The sequence below is a fragment of the Meles meles genome, chromosome 20 (genome assembly GCF_922984935.1).
Source record: "Meles meles chromosome 20, mMelMel3.1 paternal haplotype, whole genome shotgun sequence".
Lineage (NCBI taxonomy): Eukaryota > Metazoa > Chordata > Mammalia > Carnivora > Mustelidae > Meles > Meles meles.
This window is the reverse complement of record NC_060085.1, coordinates 32,277,270-32,293,606: the sequence shown is the minus strand read 5'-3', so window position 1 is coordinate 32,293,606 and position 16,337 is coordinate 32,277,270. Positions and strand designations below refer to the sequence as shown.

Genomic DNA, 16,337 nt, shown 5'->3' with positions numbered 1-16,337 from the left:
AATGACAGGACACAAAGACAGCCAAGTTTCCACAGCTGGCACACGATAAAGAATCACTAAGTGTTAACCTTAACCCAAAGCGGGACAGGGAAACAAAACAAAACATTTATCTGCACCCTCCCCCCGCCCCCGAGCAGCCTCTCTTTCCCATTATTCACAAGGCACTTGGATGCTACTGGGGACACAGTTCCACTTCCTGCAGGGAGGCTTCAAGGACCCTCTTGGCCATACTCACATTCTACCATGGGGGACTCTACTTTGCTGAATGGGATGCATTGGCCTGGTGTTCCCCCTGAGCTGGAACTTCTCTTTGGGTGATTTCAGCAACTTGGAACTTAATGAGGATGCGCTTAGAACACCTCCACTGGAAGAACGGCTGCTTCCACTTCCACTGCCGCCTTTGCTTTTGGACAGAGAAGGGAAGAAGGAAAATACTGAACTGGGAGGAACGGCCAAAGAAGGCTTGCTGGATGAGCTATGTCTTCTTTCTGAAAAGGAAAACAGGAAGGGGGGAGAAAAAAAAAAAGACACGGTTTCAGGCAAGTCTCCAATGGAATCCTGGAAGAGTCCCCTGAAATCAACACATTTAGGTTCAAATATGCGTCACTAAGTGAAAATATATTTAACTCAGCAGCTTTCAGAAAAGGCTTATCTAGGCCCCACAGACTTATTTAGGATTCTAGGAACTGGTCCTTCTGCTTCGGAAACATCTCAGCATAAAGCGGTTTATCATACATAGATAGCCATTAGGAAATTAAATAGCCATTCTAAACCTGAGAATATTTGGTTTTTCAGGCTCGAAATGAACCTCACTCCAACTTGCAGGTGGAGAGGCAAGTTACTCACTCATCTGCAGAGCTGTACTAATTGACGCTGCATGGGTCTCTTTCTTCCTTGCTAGCAGAGCATCTTTCCAATTTTTAGAATTGCAAAATGTTAAAAAACAAGTTGTACCTTATTTTTTTTTGTCACTACCCACCAGCATAAGACAGCAAATAAGAATGTTTCTAGGGTTATCTTATCATTCTTTAAGAATCTGTTCTGCAATTTTCCAGTGAATTTTTTTTTTTTTTAATAATCTCACTCGAGTACAGATGGCATAGCTCTGGTTCACACCACTAAGATGCCAAAGGCATAAGACAAAAATACCACAAATAGCTACGCCTGTTTTTTAAACCAGGAAGTAATTCATGGTTAAATACAGACTACACAGGTTTAACTGAAAATAAGTCTACCCACTGGAGAATCAGGCTTTCTCTGTGTAAGGCAATCCATTCTAAATAAATCAAGAGCTGTTGAAGAATGCTACTATCTGAAACAAGTGAATTATTTAGTAACTTTTATCTACTTAACTACCTTATGATGGTAGCTTAGTGTTGTCAATTACACTTGCAATTTAAAATGACACGTGGCTTAACTTAAAATGTATGGGATCCAACATTTACTTATCGCAATATGGAAGCTAAAGGAATATTTTTAAAAATTTAAACTAGAATCAATGATTATGAGCATCACACAAATGGTTTATTTTTTAAAGGTCATTTTGTAACAGTCCTGAGGCTCTCTGGGAAGCTGAGATGACTTATTTCCCAGAAGGCCATTAAATCAACGATGCTTTACATGGTACTCAAGAACCTACTCTACAGACAAAATTCCATTTGTCCAACTAGACCACACCAAGGCCACCACCAAGTTAGGATGGCTAACTGGATAGTGATTTTTAAGTGCTTTTTTTTTCCTCTAATGAAAGTTGTGTGTATGGGAGGGAAAATTAAAATAACTTGTTTATTAATTTTCTAAATTTGGCATCTGAGAGGTTCCCTCCCCACCCCGTCTTCTAATTTAGTTTCTCTCTCCTCTGTGATCCCCAAACACTGTCTGAGGATCCTTCCAAGCACCAGCACTTGTCAGCCAGGACTGTAAAAATCGGTTTCCAGTTCTGCCACCTCCCCTTGGATGGCGAGGTTTCCTGTCTGGATCATCTCTGTCCCTCTGAGGCACAGCACAGAGCAGACCTTCCATTAACACTTTCAACTATCGGTACAGGTCTTCTTGTGAGGAGGAGTGACTGCCAATCACTCCAATGGTTCTCAACCTTGTCCACACACTGGTGTAACATAATGGGCTTAAAAAATACTGATTCCCAGCCTCCGAGATTCTGATTTCACTGGTTTGGGGTGTGGTCTGGGCATCCAGACTTTTATAAGCACCCCTGTGTGATTCTGCTGTGCAGTCAAGGTTGAGAGCCTTCCTCATACGAGGCTAATGCTCCAGAACCATTAGACATGGCTGAGTAAGTTAACATTTGTAGAGCAATGAGAACGCTGCCTGGGCCATGGCACTCTATATCAGGGTCTATTAAGTAAAGCTCACAGTTACTACCTGCAGTGCTTTCCAGACTTTCATCAACTGCAAACTATTTTCATCATTGTTACCAAAGCCACATAAAATACTCTTTTTTACCGGACATTTTTATTTAAATGATCAACTCTACTGTTCCGTCCTCCTCCTCAGCCAGCATTAACTGGTCTCTTTTGGGGGGCGTCACTGGTATTTTGGACAGAAGAATTCTTGTACAGGGTATCAGGATGACTAGAAGTCCTGCCCCCTATCCCTAATCACCAGCAGTGTCCCTCTGCTGGGGGCAACCTGAAACTACCTTCCAATCCGTTTTTACATCACCCAGTATGAAGCACAGAACCAGCTTCAACTGAGAGCTATTTCTCCAAATGATAGTATCTACGAAACAGGTTTTGATAAGCTTCTTATATATATTTTTTGATATATCTTAAAATAAATATTAAAATATTCCTCCAAGTTCATCCACAGCAAGCTTCTACACTTCTGGTGGAAGCATACTAAAGGATAATACCATGTTTCTGCTAGGAAGAGGGGAAAAAACCCCAACTACAACTTTTACTTTAACGAAGCACACGCTTTTTACTATTCTCTGGGGATCAGAATTCTTAACATGTGTCTTAGAGTAAATGTGATACATTTTCTCTTGATAACAAATGATGTAAATAACATTCTCAATCTAATTCAATACAGTTATGCTTGTTTGGAGAAAGCAAATTTATTCTAAAGTTACTGATACACTAAGAAATGAATTGAGCATAATGAAATATTGCACTTGCTTTTGCAAAATTTCATCTGCAAAAAGCACTACGTCAATGCAGAAAATTACACCTGGCTGAACCGAGCCACGTGGGCGTACACAAAACACACCCCTCTTCCCAAACATCTACCATCCACCCCAGGCTGCCCTGGATGTGAGGAGCCACACCCACCCACAACCGGTGCTACAACATTCCCTCAATTTCAGGAAACCTTCCGTCCACTACTTCCCAAGAGCTCGCAAGCTGCAACCCTTCCAAAACCTACTTTCAGAAGCAAATATCAGGTCGTTTTCTTGTATTTACCTACTCTTAACCATTTAATCGATGTAAAACTGTGCTACCATTTTTGTTAGGTTCGTATCCTTTTTTATCACTAGTAAAGTTTTAAGTGTTGTGCCCATAACCCCATTTTCCCAATGCGCCTCATGTGGATTGCATTACACAACTTTGCAGCGCACAGTAATTTCTTAGGAATGCATGCTGTGTGACAGCAGAACTGACTGTAACTTCAAGCTTCTCCTTCTAATTCTCTATTCCCATCATAGTCCATTGCTGCCATTTTCTTCAGCTAATGTTTCTTTTCTAGTCTATTAACTCTTGATATGGGATTTTGCACTAGAAAAATCAAGCATCAAAGTTTCCTAACATTAGAAGTCAGCTGATATATCGATAACACTTCAAAAAAATTGTATTTTCTACTTCAATAATAAAAGCTATTTAGAAACTAAGAATGGCAATCTATCATGTGAATTTCTTTCATTTACTTAAAACTTGAAACCAACTTGTGTGATGTGTGCGTGAGTATGTGTTTAACAGATCCTGGCTGAAAGGGGCCAGTTCAAATCCTTGTCATCCTGCTGAATTAAGCTGTTCCTTCACATCATGGTCTGGTAACTTACTCTCTGGAGAGGGCGGTATCTGGCTTACCCTCTGCGAGAAAGCAAAGAGGAAAAAACAAATTTAATTACAGCTGAGTTGGACTCTCCTCATCCTTTCACTGTGGGCCTTTATTTTTCCTAAGATTCTAAACTGGACTTCCAGCTTGAAAAAAAAAAGTGTTTGTTCCTAGATCAAAAGAGAAATGGGCAAGTTATGGGTAGGGTTAGGGACCTTATATTAAGTGGGCAAACTGGTGGCCAGATGCTAAGCATAACTGCGGTGCGGTTTGGTGAGGAGTCCAAGTTGAGTTTTCAAAGCACTCCTCTCTCCAGGGTCTGGCACCAGCTCAGACAAAGCACAGTCTCTCGTCCCTGAATGAGGAGGGCACTTTGAATGGCCCCAGCAAAAGGGAGAGATAATCAGGCAGACCAACAGATAGACAAATACAGAAACAGGGAAACACAGAACAGAGACCCAGTGGCATCGGGGGTTTGGGTTCGACAGGGGAGACAGACCAATGTGGAGGAAGAGGTACAGGTAAAGACGGAGGAAGGAGGGAGAGAGAAAGGGATCACATGCAAGCGAACAAAGAGAAGATGCACTGGGCTTTTTCTCCCCCTGTGGCTTGCACATGTGCGACCACTGAATGCAATGGCAGGATACTGGGAAGGATAAGACAGAGGACAGCTCTCTTTAAGTCTTCCAAAATGCAAAGCAACCAAGAATACTAAGCTTGCAATCTGGGATTCATGCCGAGGTTTAAAAATATATGTATGTACATGTTGACACCCAGGTACAAACCAAATAGGAGTTCAAAGCAAATAATTAGATCTTTTTAAGTCATAAATAAATACTGCTTTGGAAATAACTAAAAATAATTTATATGCACAAGTGTCAAAGTTAGGACACAAGCCTTAAAAAGCTGTCAAAGCAAACTTTAACTTCAAACCATTCATGGTGGAAAAAAAAATTTACAAGGATGTCTATCAAATTTTAAGCAGTTTTCCCTGGATTAGTGTCTATTTTTTTGAAAATTTTGTATATTGTTTTCTTTTTCTACAACAGCTACCGTTTACTTGATTATACTTTTAAAAAATGGGCGCATTTCATGTGGTGCTCTAGCCTCAGTCTCACACACGCCAGATTACAGCAAGGCGTATTACCGTTCATGAGCAAACAGTCCATCTGTCCGATTCTCAGGGGTCATCATGTAAGAGCAGCCAACACCTAAGAGCTACTAAGACCACTTCACAGTCTTATTTTTGCTCAGGGCTCTTTTATTAATGTTTTATAACTCAACCAACTGACTGATAAGAAGCCTCACCTTCAGCGATGTCAACAATAGCAGCCATTGTTTACTGGGCAGAAACCACGTGTCAGGCACTATGCTGCGTAATTTACAGAGGTTATCTCATTCAATCCTGACCATCTTTGTACAAAGCAGATACTGTTATGATCCCCACTTCCAGATAAGGAAGCCAAGGCTTTAAAGGACTCATGACGGTTGCCCAACATCACTCAGCTAGTTAAGAGGCAGAACTGGGATACAATCCCAGGCAGGTTGACTCTAGCATCCAGGCTGGACCACACCATAACCCACCTGCCCTGACATGGCATTATTAGCAAGCCATAATTCGTGGTCCGAAGGCAGCCAGAAGAGAGGGATGAAGGTGAGGGTTGGGACATACAATAGTGGGAAGCCCGTCTTCCCGGGTGCTCAGGAAAAACAGGCTAACTGCCAGCACCAAAGGCTGCAGAGGCTAAACACAAGGTCAAGACAGAATTTCGGTGAATTCAGGGTAAGGATCCAGTTTAAGTGAAATCCATGTATTTTGGATTTCACCTTTCCATTATGCAAGCTGCTATCCTAAAGATTAGCTGTGCCCATCAGCCTGTGTAGCTTTCTCTTTTGCTCAGAGGAATTTTAAAGCATCAGAGATGGTCTGAAGAGTAAATTCTGGTACAAAGTTATCAGGGAGAGCTGTCTTTCTGGCTAAAAAGAAACATTTCACAAAGTTCCCAGATGACTCTGTTTTACCATAAGAACCATCAGGAGGGGCAGCAAATACCTGTTCTATAGGATTAGGCTGGCCCCCTCTGGACCAATACAATGAATGCTTCTTGTCACTCTCTGGTCTCTGGAGGTCAAGGTGGCCTTTCCAGCTGAGGCTCAGGGCTGTTGGGCACAGTCTTGATGTGGGGTAAGTAACTAACCAGCCTGAAGAGAATCCAAATTAAAATAAAAAACGCTTTTTTATAGATCCCCTGAAAGGGCAAGAACTTCAGAATCAAGAGACAGATGGGTTCAAAGCCTCTGCCACTTACCATATGGGTAACGCTAGACAATAACCTGATTCTACCCACCTTGTTAACCTCTTTATCTGTTGTGCCCACCCCGCAGGGCTATTGGGGATTAAACGATGGAGAGTTGTAGAGCCTGCAGACAGGGACGATCATGGACTGTCACTGGGAATTCAGCAGGCACCAAGGCAAATGACACCTGTGAATTCAGCTAATGCCAGTTACAGACTTCTGTGAGAAAGGTGTGCTGATAACCGAAGCAGGCAGAAATCACTTACTCATAAACCTAACCCACTTTAAGTTACCTTCTCCGGTGTGGGACAGGGGTAGGCTACATATCTAGTACATGTCAGTCCAGGAAGAGACTAAGCTCTTCTCCTAAAAGCTAAGAGGAAGAACTTTTAAAATTCATTTAAAAATGAGTAAATTTACACTAACCAAAAAGAATGCTCTCAAACTAAAGTTATTTTATCAATAAAAGGTTGGCTCATTTTCGACAGACATGAGTCACTCAGGAAGAACTGCAGGGGAATGGAATGGAGTAAAGTGAAGATCAAGTCTCAAATTCAGCTTTATAGATCCAAAGGTGGAAATTTTAGGCCGATTATTGAAGAAAGGATTCCTAAAAGTCAGCCAAACACAACTCGTGAGGTGTCACGTCAATCAGCATCAAGGAACTATAAATCAAGACTACATAAACATTTTTCAACTCTCAGAGAATCTTCCTTGCACATCTCCTTTGCTCCACACATCAGGGTTTTCTCTAGACTTTTGTCATTCAAAGCTGAATCCCATTCTGGATCTTTCATCATTTCTACAAATTATCTAGATTATTGTCTATTTACTCTATTTTTCAAAATTCAGCGGGTGACTAGGCATATGTTATTTTAGCGTTATCCTAAGCATTATCAGTAAAACCAGGGCTTTGTGTCTGACACAGCAGTTATCTATTTTTTTTCCTAATAAGTATTTAAAAAAAAATACTTGGCATACTATCTAAATTCACAGCGTGGACATGAAAACGTTGCATGTGAACATGAAGCATTTAATGTCTTCTCACTACTTTCGTGATCAACTTTTCCTTGTTAGTTTTCTTCTTCTTGTCTAACTGCACTCTCATGTGTCTGACCAGCAAACACGGTCTAACCCCACTTCCTGTCTTCACAGTCTCTTTAATTCTCAATCTGCTTTTTCTTTGATCTGACTTCTTTAGGATCTCCAGACACTCAATTAGACTACTCGAGAGAGAGCCAGGTGTAGTCCAATGCTAAAAAAAAAACCAAGTCAATCCGTGAGACTATCCCTGGAATATTCAACTCTCAGGTTGAGGAATCCAGAGTTGACCTCTGACAGGCAGTGCCTCAAAGGACAATCAGCCAAAACCGGAGCTGGGAGGCAGCCTCCAGAAAGCATGCTTAGGTGGGTTACAAATGGCACTGAAAAACAGGGAGGAAGAAAAAGTCTTTACCACAAAGCACTCAGCATCATTTCCACTAGAGAGATTTAATTGAAAAGGATGATTTCAACACTGGCTGCCCTAACAAATTAGTCTCCAACTGCGACTTCTGCCAAACACGTTTCTCCTCCCCCTAATGCAGAGGTGCTTTTAAATTAAAACATAAGGGGAAAGTGCAGAAAAGAGAGTCATTTGGGCCACTTGAAACAACTTTTCACCAAAGGTCTATAATCAAATTATCAAGCTCTTCAAGTCAGTGCTTTATGACGGAAATAAAAGGCTCACTAAAGTACTCGGGCATTTCCCCGTCTCCGGGCAGGGTGCGCACTTGCAGCACCCCCATTCACGCTAGCTGCATGAAAGAGAACAGATCACAAAGGGCAGATTACAAGGGAAAACGACTCCAACTCCAGTGGGGGAAGGGACAGGCGTGAATGGATTGTAAATAATGTTGCTAAGAAGGGAGCAGAAATATGGCAACTTCAAATAATCCTCTTGCCAGGAATTCTTCCCATGGGGAGGGACTGTTCTTTCTGTACTTTGCTTTCAAGAGTGTGAGAAATATGAAAAACTTAATGGAGTGTCTGGGGGTACTCCTCCCCTGCCATCCCAACGTGTAGCTCTTTGCAAACATTGTTTAAATGTTTGAACTTAAAAATTCAAGTACTTTATTAGAGGGAATGAAATGAGAGAGAGAAAGAGGAGGCACTGAATGGTTAGCACAGGAGATCACCTTGGTTGTGAGTATAACATCGTTTCTTCATAATCATTGTCATAAAACAGCTGGTTTTAAGGAACAGTGAATGGTCTGAATGACCAGTTCACTTCCTGACGGGGGCCCTTCCTCTGCTTCTGTGACCGTGTTCAAGATGCAGACTCGGAGCTGAAGGTTATCAACCTTATCTCACACAGGCATGCACAGATGTTTTCAGTGAAAGTACCTTTGGGGGGAAAGGCTGCTGCTGCCTTGAGCAAAATACAGCCACCAAACTCTACTTCTGCTGCCACCATTTCTGACAACAGGCCATCACGCCACAAATGACATGCTGGCTGGCACTTCTACGTTGCTAACAGTCATAAGGACTTCTCTCTGCTGTACTCAAGAAGCACAGTGTTACCCAAAAGATGCTGGCAGAGTACAGCAAGCCATCACCCTGCCTGAACAAACATGATCTCCCCGAGAGATGCACAGCACTGCCTCCAGATCCACTCCTCCCTCTCCCTCAGTTATCAGTGACTTGAAAAATCTGCATTCCTCAGGTATCAACATGTGAGAAGAAAAAAGAGCCAAAATCAAAAATCAACCAGTGTCCAGCTATGTCTGATTTAATCCTTCACTGGTTAGGGAACAAGGCATTCTACAGCTCGGTGATTTATCATTCCAAGTTTAGTCTTCCAATTTGTTACATACCACATGCAGTTCAATCATCAACATACTCAGTCCTTACCCAAACTTCTTTGTAGTCCCATTTTGGGCCTACGTCCCAAATGAAAGATACAAAGCTATCATCAAAATGTAAAAAGGGAATTAAAAAAAAAAAAAGTATGCCTTTGCCACTCCAATCCAAATTTTAGACACACACACACACACACACACACAGGAAGAGACAGAATTAAAGGAACCTGGTAAAACTTTAAAATTTCAAGTCCTCTTTTTCATTGTTTTTATTTTGTTTTTTAAAATGAAAACTGCTGTGCAGGAATCCCACAGGGAACACTGTCCAGGTTGAAAAGGAGTAGCAGGTCCAAAGTGCAATGGAATGACAGCACCATCTGCCACCAAGAGCTACACTAACTCTAAGTTACATCCTTATTGCTATTTCCCACTAATTTTGTATCCTTTTAATTTCACTTTATTCTGGATGGGGAAGGGAAGCAAACAGTGAACAGGGGAATGACAAAAAACTCAAACTCGGAGCACAGCCCCCAAAGCCTTCTTCATTAAGCACTCTGTTAATAAGGAAGGGGTGATTCATTACTTAACAATGCCAGTGTTTTCAATGGATCTGTAGCACACATTTTTTCTTTTGAAAAGAGAAACAATATCTGCCCCACCTTCGGGCTGGAGTTAACAACTAATGAACATCAAAAGCGATATTCAAAAACGAAACCACGAACAGCAAAACTGAAACTGCCTGACAAGAGACAGTTTAAAAAAAATAAATTTCAGGGAATTAATAGGAATTTGATTAAAGGTTTAAAATCTGTCTATATTTACAGCCCGTCGAACTGGTAGCTAAATTCCACCCTCAACTAAAATCACCGGGTCAAGCTCATTACTGCAAGAAGCCATGAAATGTGAGTCCAGGAAAAAGTCAAGCACTCCACTGTCACCTCGCCCCCTGCTCACCAGGGAAGCGGGCGACCGGGCAACTTTGAGCACAGACTCCCAACACAGCCAGAAACAATCAGCTGAACTGTGCTGGCTACCTTGAGAACACAACTGAAAAAAATCGTTCTTTCTGGCACTCAGTATGTAATTAAATTTTTATACACTCAATTTAAGTTACTGAATGACTTTCCAGGGCTACTGTTTATATTTTGAAGTTGTTCTTCCTCTTGACAGTGCTCTGTTTGAAACTTTGCTGTGGATTTGAAGTATCTGACAAAACAGCTTTCAAACACATTCTACAGGAAACACTATGAACTGCCTGTCACAAAACCTCACTTACCACAAGTGAGATAAAAAACAAACAGTTAAAGCGTGTCACAGCGTCCCTCCATTTTTAGAGAGCGGCGTAACTAATGCTTTCCCTGTTTTGAGATACGGGAACTGTTTGGTGCAAACCTCAGCATTTTGTTGGAGTTAATAACAAGCCAGACTCCTGTCTGTGTTTGAACTTTGTCCAGACCACTCAAATGACATTTCAGAATGGCTCCCGTGAGCGGCCTGCAGCAGCTAATCCCCCTTGCTGCGACTACCCACTCGGCTCCACTAGCTCTGCAGAGCTCACTCCCTCCACCGTACAGCTCAGGGCCTGCTGGCAGGGGAGGCCAAACGCCAGGAGGAAAGAGGCCTGCATGAACTCTTTTCCACATAACGTTAGCAAAGACCTAACCCACCTCCCGCACGCTCATCCACAACTGGGCCCCGAGCCAAGCCCAGCCTCTGGAAACTGCCTCAGAAAACTTACCCAGTGGAGCTTTCAGCCCTCGTGCAGAGGAAGGGCTGATCTGGAGAGGCTTCTTGTCACCTTCCATTCACAGAATCTGGTTGTGCTTCATTGCACACTTGCTACTGCAAGCTTGCATCATGACTTGGGTCTGCCCACCAACTCCAAATATGCTCCATGTTTGGTCTTATGTAACATTTGCTACTACTGTAAAAAGCACTTGAATTACAAAGGTCCTGGCAGATCAACAGAAAACAAGGGGTGGAGTCTAATTTCATCTAATATGGTCATACAAGGCGTCCTGGCTGGTATAAATCAATCCTTCTATTTGAAAGGCAACTTGCCAAAACTGTGCAAGATGGAACTTATGAATTTAACCTGCTAAACTATGAATTTTCTCACACTCTCATTTTTCTGAATACCTTGAAATGCATGCCGCTGCTACCAGGTACGCTAGAAAACTTGGATGATTCTTTATGCAGCCTACATTTTAAGCCTCCATAGACCTAGAAGTTTTAGAGTTAATACATCTATATAAAAATCAGCAGCCTCTCTCAACATTTTAGTTGCCCATGATCTATACTTAAAAATAATTAAAAGTTGTCATACTGAAGCTTACTTTTCCTTCCTAAATCTAGTAACAAAAATCTTAACCAATTTTCTGTGCATTTTTGTAAAATACATCTAATTTCAGAAGAATATACATCTTATTGTCTGGAGTTTGGTGTTCAATCATTACATGACTGACTAATACACTTTTTATACTTTTATACTTTTAATCCAAAAACTTCTCTCCCTGGTGCCTCTTTATAAACACTGTCTTCCTCGTCTGTTTCCCTATCTCAGACCTATTATACTCCCCACAAAGCTAACCTCTTTTCCTCAATACCCAAATCTTACTGTCAAATAGACATGGAAAAAAAGGGCCAACTGATCGGAGTTTTATGATGATAAAGGCTGCATACATAAATAGACTCGGATGCCTGATAGTTCAGAATGAACACTTTTAAATGTCAAAAGGAGGGGAGAAATTCCTCTACAGAATCCCATCACCCCATAGAGAATATTTGGCAAGAAGTCATGAATTACATGTGTGGAAAAGATTTGGCCTGGAAGGGGTGGGAAAGAGTCATGAGGCGTAGGAAATGGTTTCTATTAGACCAGACACAAATTCTAAATTTGCTCTAAAACAAAAGAATAGTAGCCACACTGCTTTATTTTCATGGCAAGCATGCATATCCCAACCAAGGCAGCAATATTAAGATCCAGAGGGTTTTCTGAAACCTACTTTCTTTCCCCCAGACTTCTGATAGTCACGTTCAAATAATGCAAAACTATGGTGGTCCTTAAAAGATGCCAGAACACTAGGTAAGGGGCATCAGCAGGTCTCAGAAGCCCAGGATGAGAAAAATCTTCCAAAAGTTAAGCAAAAATAAGAAGTTTAGGTTAAATTGCCAAAGGTCTTCTTAGGCTAGAAGAAAAAATTCCATTGCTATCCTACCTGATTGCAACAGGTCTTAGCATTGTTCCCTATACCCACCCGCCCTCCCTAAGGGGCAGGTGAGGAGTCTCCTTGATGTCATCGTCCACAGGGCAAAACTGAGATAAGAGGCCTTTTCTCAGACTAAGCCTCAGTTCCACATCATTGCACCTGTCAGGCCAGACCCCAGAGTCCTCGCTGTTCTCCCAGCACAAATGCTTGCCTTTCTAATGTTCCCTTTTGTAGATGGCAGTAGGGCAAAGGGGGAAAAAATCCTTAACAAACCCCAACTGATCCATGAGTTCTGAGAACCAAATCTCATCTGTAATTCTGATGAAAACCAGGGTGAATTTCAGCAAACATTCTTAATTGCTACAAATACACATCTATATTTAATTTCACAAATAGTTGACCCTTGAACAATGTGGGGAACAATGTTAGGGGAGCTGACCTCCCATAACCCACAGTTAAAAATCTAACTTTTGACTCCCCCAAAATTTAACTATGAAAAGCCTCCTACTGATGGGAAGCCTTACTGTTAACATAAAGCTAACACATATTTTCTATGTCATACATATTACATACTGTAATGGGAAAAGAAAATGTTATTAAGAAAATTATGAGGAAAAGAAAATACATTTACAGTACTATACTATATTTACTGAAAAACTGGATAAATGGATAAAATCTGCACAACTCAAATCCATGTTGTTCAAGGTCAAGGGTTAATTGCAAACAAGACAAAAACAATTCAAACTTATTTTTAAGATCTACATCCAAAAAGGGAGGAATGACAGCATAAGCCAGGAAAATATAATTTTGTACAATAAGAATATATATAAATATACAAAAAATGGGCATAAAGCTTTAGATCAAATTTTTAAACATACACACATTCTCTTCTCTGAATGCCCCAAGTAAAATGTTAAAGCAAATATTTAAATACCACTTTGTTCTGCTTGACAGCATCCTTACTCTATTTTATACAAATTAGCTCCCGATACCCTACCCAAATAAAGTTTATTTTGATACTAAGTTTCCCAATGATGGCTCATATTTAAGTGTCTAGGTCTGAGGACATGGTCACATTTCATTTTTCTTATGGAAAAAAAATTCAAAGACTACAGACTAAAAAAACACTGCAGACTAAAAATACCATTTTAACCGAGAAACACCCATGCCTCACAGACCAAAAATTCTAGGTATCGCTGTGTCATCGATGGTTTGCGTTCATCAATTTTATGCTGATGCACAAAGGGAGTCCTGAACCGACAAAATTCTTCTGTGAATGGGCCTGCTCCCAGCAAAAGAGCACACCAGCAGGAGTCAGGAAGGGCAGCGCCTCGAGGCTTCAGCTGAGGGCTGCTCAGTCTCCTCACTTGCAGTCCTGTGGCCTCAGCCAAGAGCCTCCGTCCTGCAGGTCTGTGTCCTCTCCTGGGAAGTGCTAGGATGGCTTCTCCCGAGGGGCTGCGGTGAGGAGTAAGGAGGTCATGCCCATCACACAGAGCCCGGCACCACTTCCATGCTCAATACAGGTTAGCTCGTAGGAGCGGAATCAAGGAGTAACTAGACGGCAGGCATCATTTCAAAGAAGAGGGGGAAGTGGAAAAAGAGGTTCCTGCTACCGAAATAAGGGACGTCCCCAACACAGCTTGGCATTTCCTAAGCCAAATCCCAGAGAGGCAGGCAGGTGTCATCTGGTGTTCAGTAGGCCCCCAGCAGGCTGCAGGCAGTGGGGAAAGGCTGTGCTGCGGTCACTGGTGGTAGGTAGTCCGTTCTCCAGTTTACAGGAGCACAAGTCTCCAGTGACTCCACTTCAGTGTCTCAGCAGGCCGAGCAAGTTATAATTGGCCTTAATTGGCACTTACAGGAGCTTTAACATTCCTCACCTGCTGCCAAAGAACACTTGAAAGGGGGAGAAAGTATTTTCAAACTTGGAAATACCAAACGATTCATTCAGCTGTGGGCCTGGAAGCCTGCTATCCAGAATCAGATTAGCTTCACCAAGAAACGCTGCGACGTTATTATCCAGTGCTCGTTAGGTACTCACGCTGGATTAGGAGAGGTGGAAGATGAAGTTGAAATAGGGGTAATTCACCTTGGGGGATAATACCATGCAGCAGCCTTCCTCGGGCTGGCATCATCTGATCTTCTGGTGGATGGCTCTTCAGGACTCAGCCACACTTCATGTGTGTATCCCTTTTCAATTGTTCCAATTGTGTCAAAGGCAGGCAAATGAAGTAAGTATAACTTCATGGCCTGATTTACAGAGGCTCTGTGTAAACCACAGTCTGACCTCTAGTCCAGTCATTCAGTATTTGATACACAAAGTGAACACTGTTAAAAGGTGTCCGATCACACCAAATGCAAGGGGGATAATGAGATCAGAATAAAACGTCTGACAACAGATTAAAATCCTTGTTCCTGCAATTAAATTCACCCAAAACTGTTACCTTCTAGGAGCTTACACATTTCTCAGAGGAGAATCCCAGCCGAGCAGACCTACTTTTCTCTCCTAAGGTAAATTCCAAGGAGGATGAATAGAAATTTCCCACAGATGCCAGGAAAATTGCCTGTGATTACTTAAATGAGTATTTTTTTAAAAATCATTGCTCGTTTTGAAAGATCTCTTTGCCTCATATTATTCCACATTCCTCAAATTCAGAAGTTACGTGCTAACACTGGTAGTAAAAAAGTTTGTGCTTGTTTCAGAAACTTGGTTCAAAGTTGAATTACAATCAATCGTGTGTGTGTGTGTGTGTGTAAAACACTTTAAGATGCTTTAGCAAAAGAAACTGAATTTTAGAAAGATAAATAAAACAACTACTCCTGAGATGGTGATACTTTCATATATGCCTAGTAAATATAAAGTATTGCAGTCTTTGTGGAAAACAATTTAGTAGCAGCTATTAATAACCCCTATCAATATCCTTTCTGACCCAAGAAGCCCTTCCTGAGACTCTAATTCCATAGAAACAAAGCCACCAGTAGTTAAGGACATATGTGGCAGGAGGGTTACTATTGCTTTGTTCCTGGAGGCAAAAAGCAGGAAATAGGTTTATGTCCACAGACAGAGGACTTCGAAAAGGAAGCTACTACCCAGCCACACCTTAGAATAGTAAGCAGCCATTGAAAAGGGGGGATTAGCATTATCCTGGCCTGTGAATGAATTCCCATGTGGTACTGTTGAGTAGAAAAGCAACAGAAGTGTGCATATTAGAATCCATTTTTCAGAAAGCTATGACCAAAAGTCCCTACTAATAAAACACAGGATTATATGTATTAATATAGATTTATTAGCACTAGAAAAAATTTAGATGTATACTAAGTTATGTACTAATACTGTACCAAGTTACATAGATGGTTTGCAGAAAGAGAAGACTGCTACAGTTGGAAAGTGCGAGTAGGGAGAAAGAGCCAACAAGATAAGAAAAAAGTAGGCTGAATTGAAAATAGCATATTTGTGATTATTACATTTGTCTATCTATATAAAAATATATGATGTTTATACATTTGATATATTCATGCATCATTCAAAAAATCCATAAAGAAACTAATTTAACCAATTTCTGTACTAAACAAATGCACCGTGAAAGGAGCTGAAGAAGAATTTAGACAGCACTACATTCTGGTGTTACATCAAATAAGCATATCCTGATTAGGGCTCCCATTTCATTTGTTTGGCTAAGCTGACTGAGATTCAAGTAGCACAACTGAACACATGAAGAATCACAGAGAAAACAGGCCTATTAGCTACTCTGGCAAAACAGTATTTTAACATTCTTAAGCTCACCCCAAATCTTTAGTATTAGAAATTCTAACAATCTTTTGAAAATATCAAGAATATGAAGCAATAAACAAATTTCATTCCAGAGTTTATTTCTGACCCTAGAAGACTATAGATCAGAAACTCTATCATGTGTGATCAGGGGCTTACTGCTTGTATTTTAACTTTCGAAACTAAGATAATTACCTTCCCTGATCTCCCC

The 16,337-nt window shown here is 41.2% G+C and overlaps 1 protein-coding gene across 4 annotated transcripts in view; it reads right to left on the bottom strand.

The window, feature by feature from the left end:
• The window catches only part of ATXN7 (ataxin 7), a 138,066-nt gene that overhangs the window by 22,651 nt on the left and 99,078 nt on the right, over positions 1-16,337 (bottom strand). For 3 of the 4 annotated variants that reach the window (XM_045991241.1, XM_045991242.1, XM_045991243.1), the window contains one exon: positions 236-488. In XM_045991241.1, coding sequence (XP_045847197.1) covers positions 236-488 — 253 coding nt within the window. Of the gene's footprint in view, positions 1-235; positions 489-10,889; positions 11,051-16,337 lie in introns of those variants that run through there. The other variant, XM_045991244.1, reaches the window with a different exon arrangement.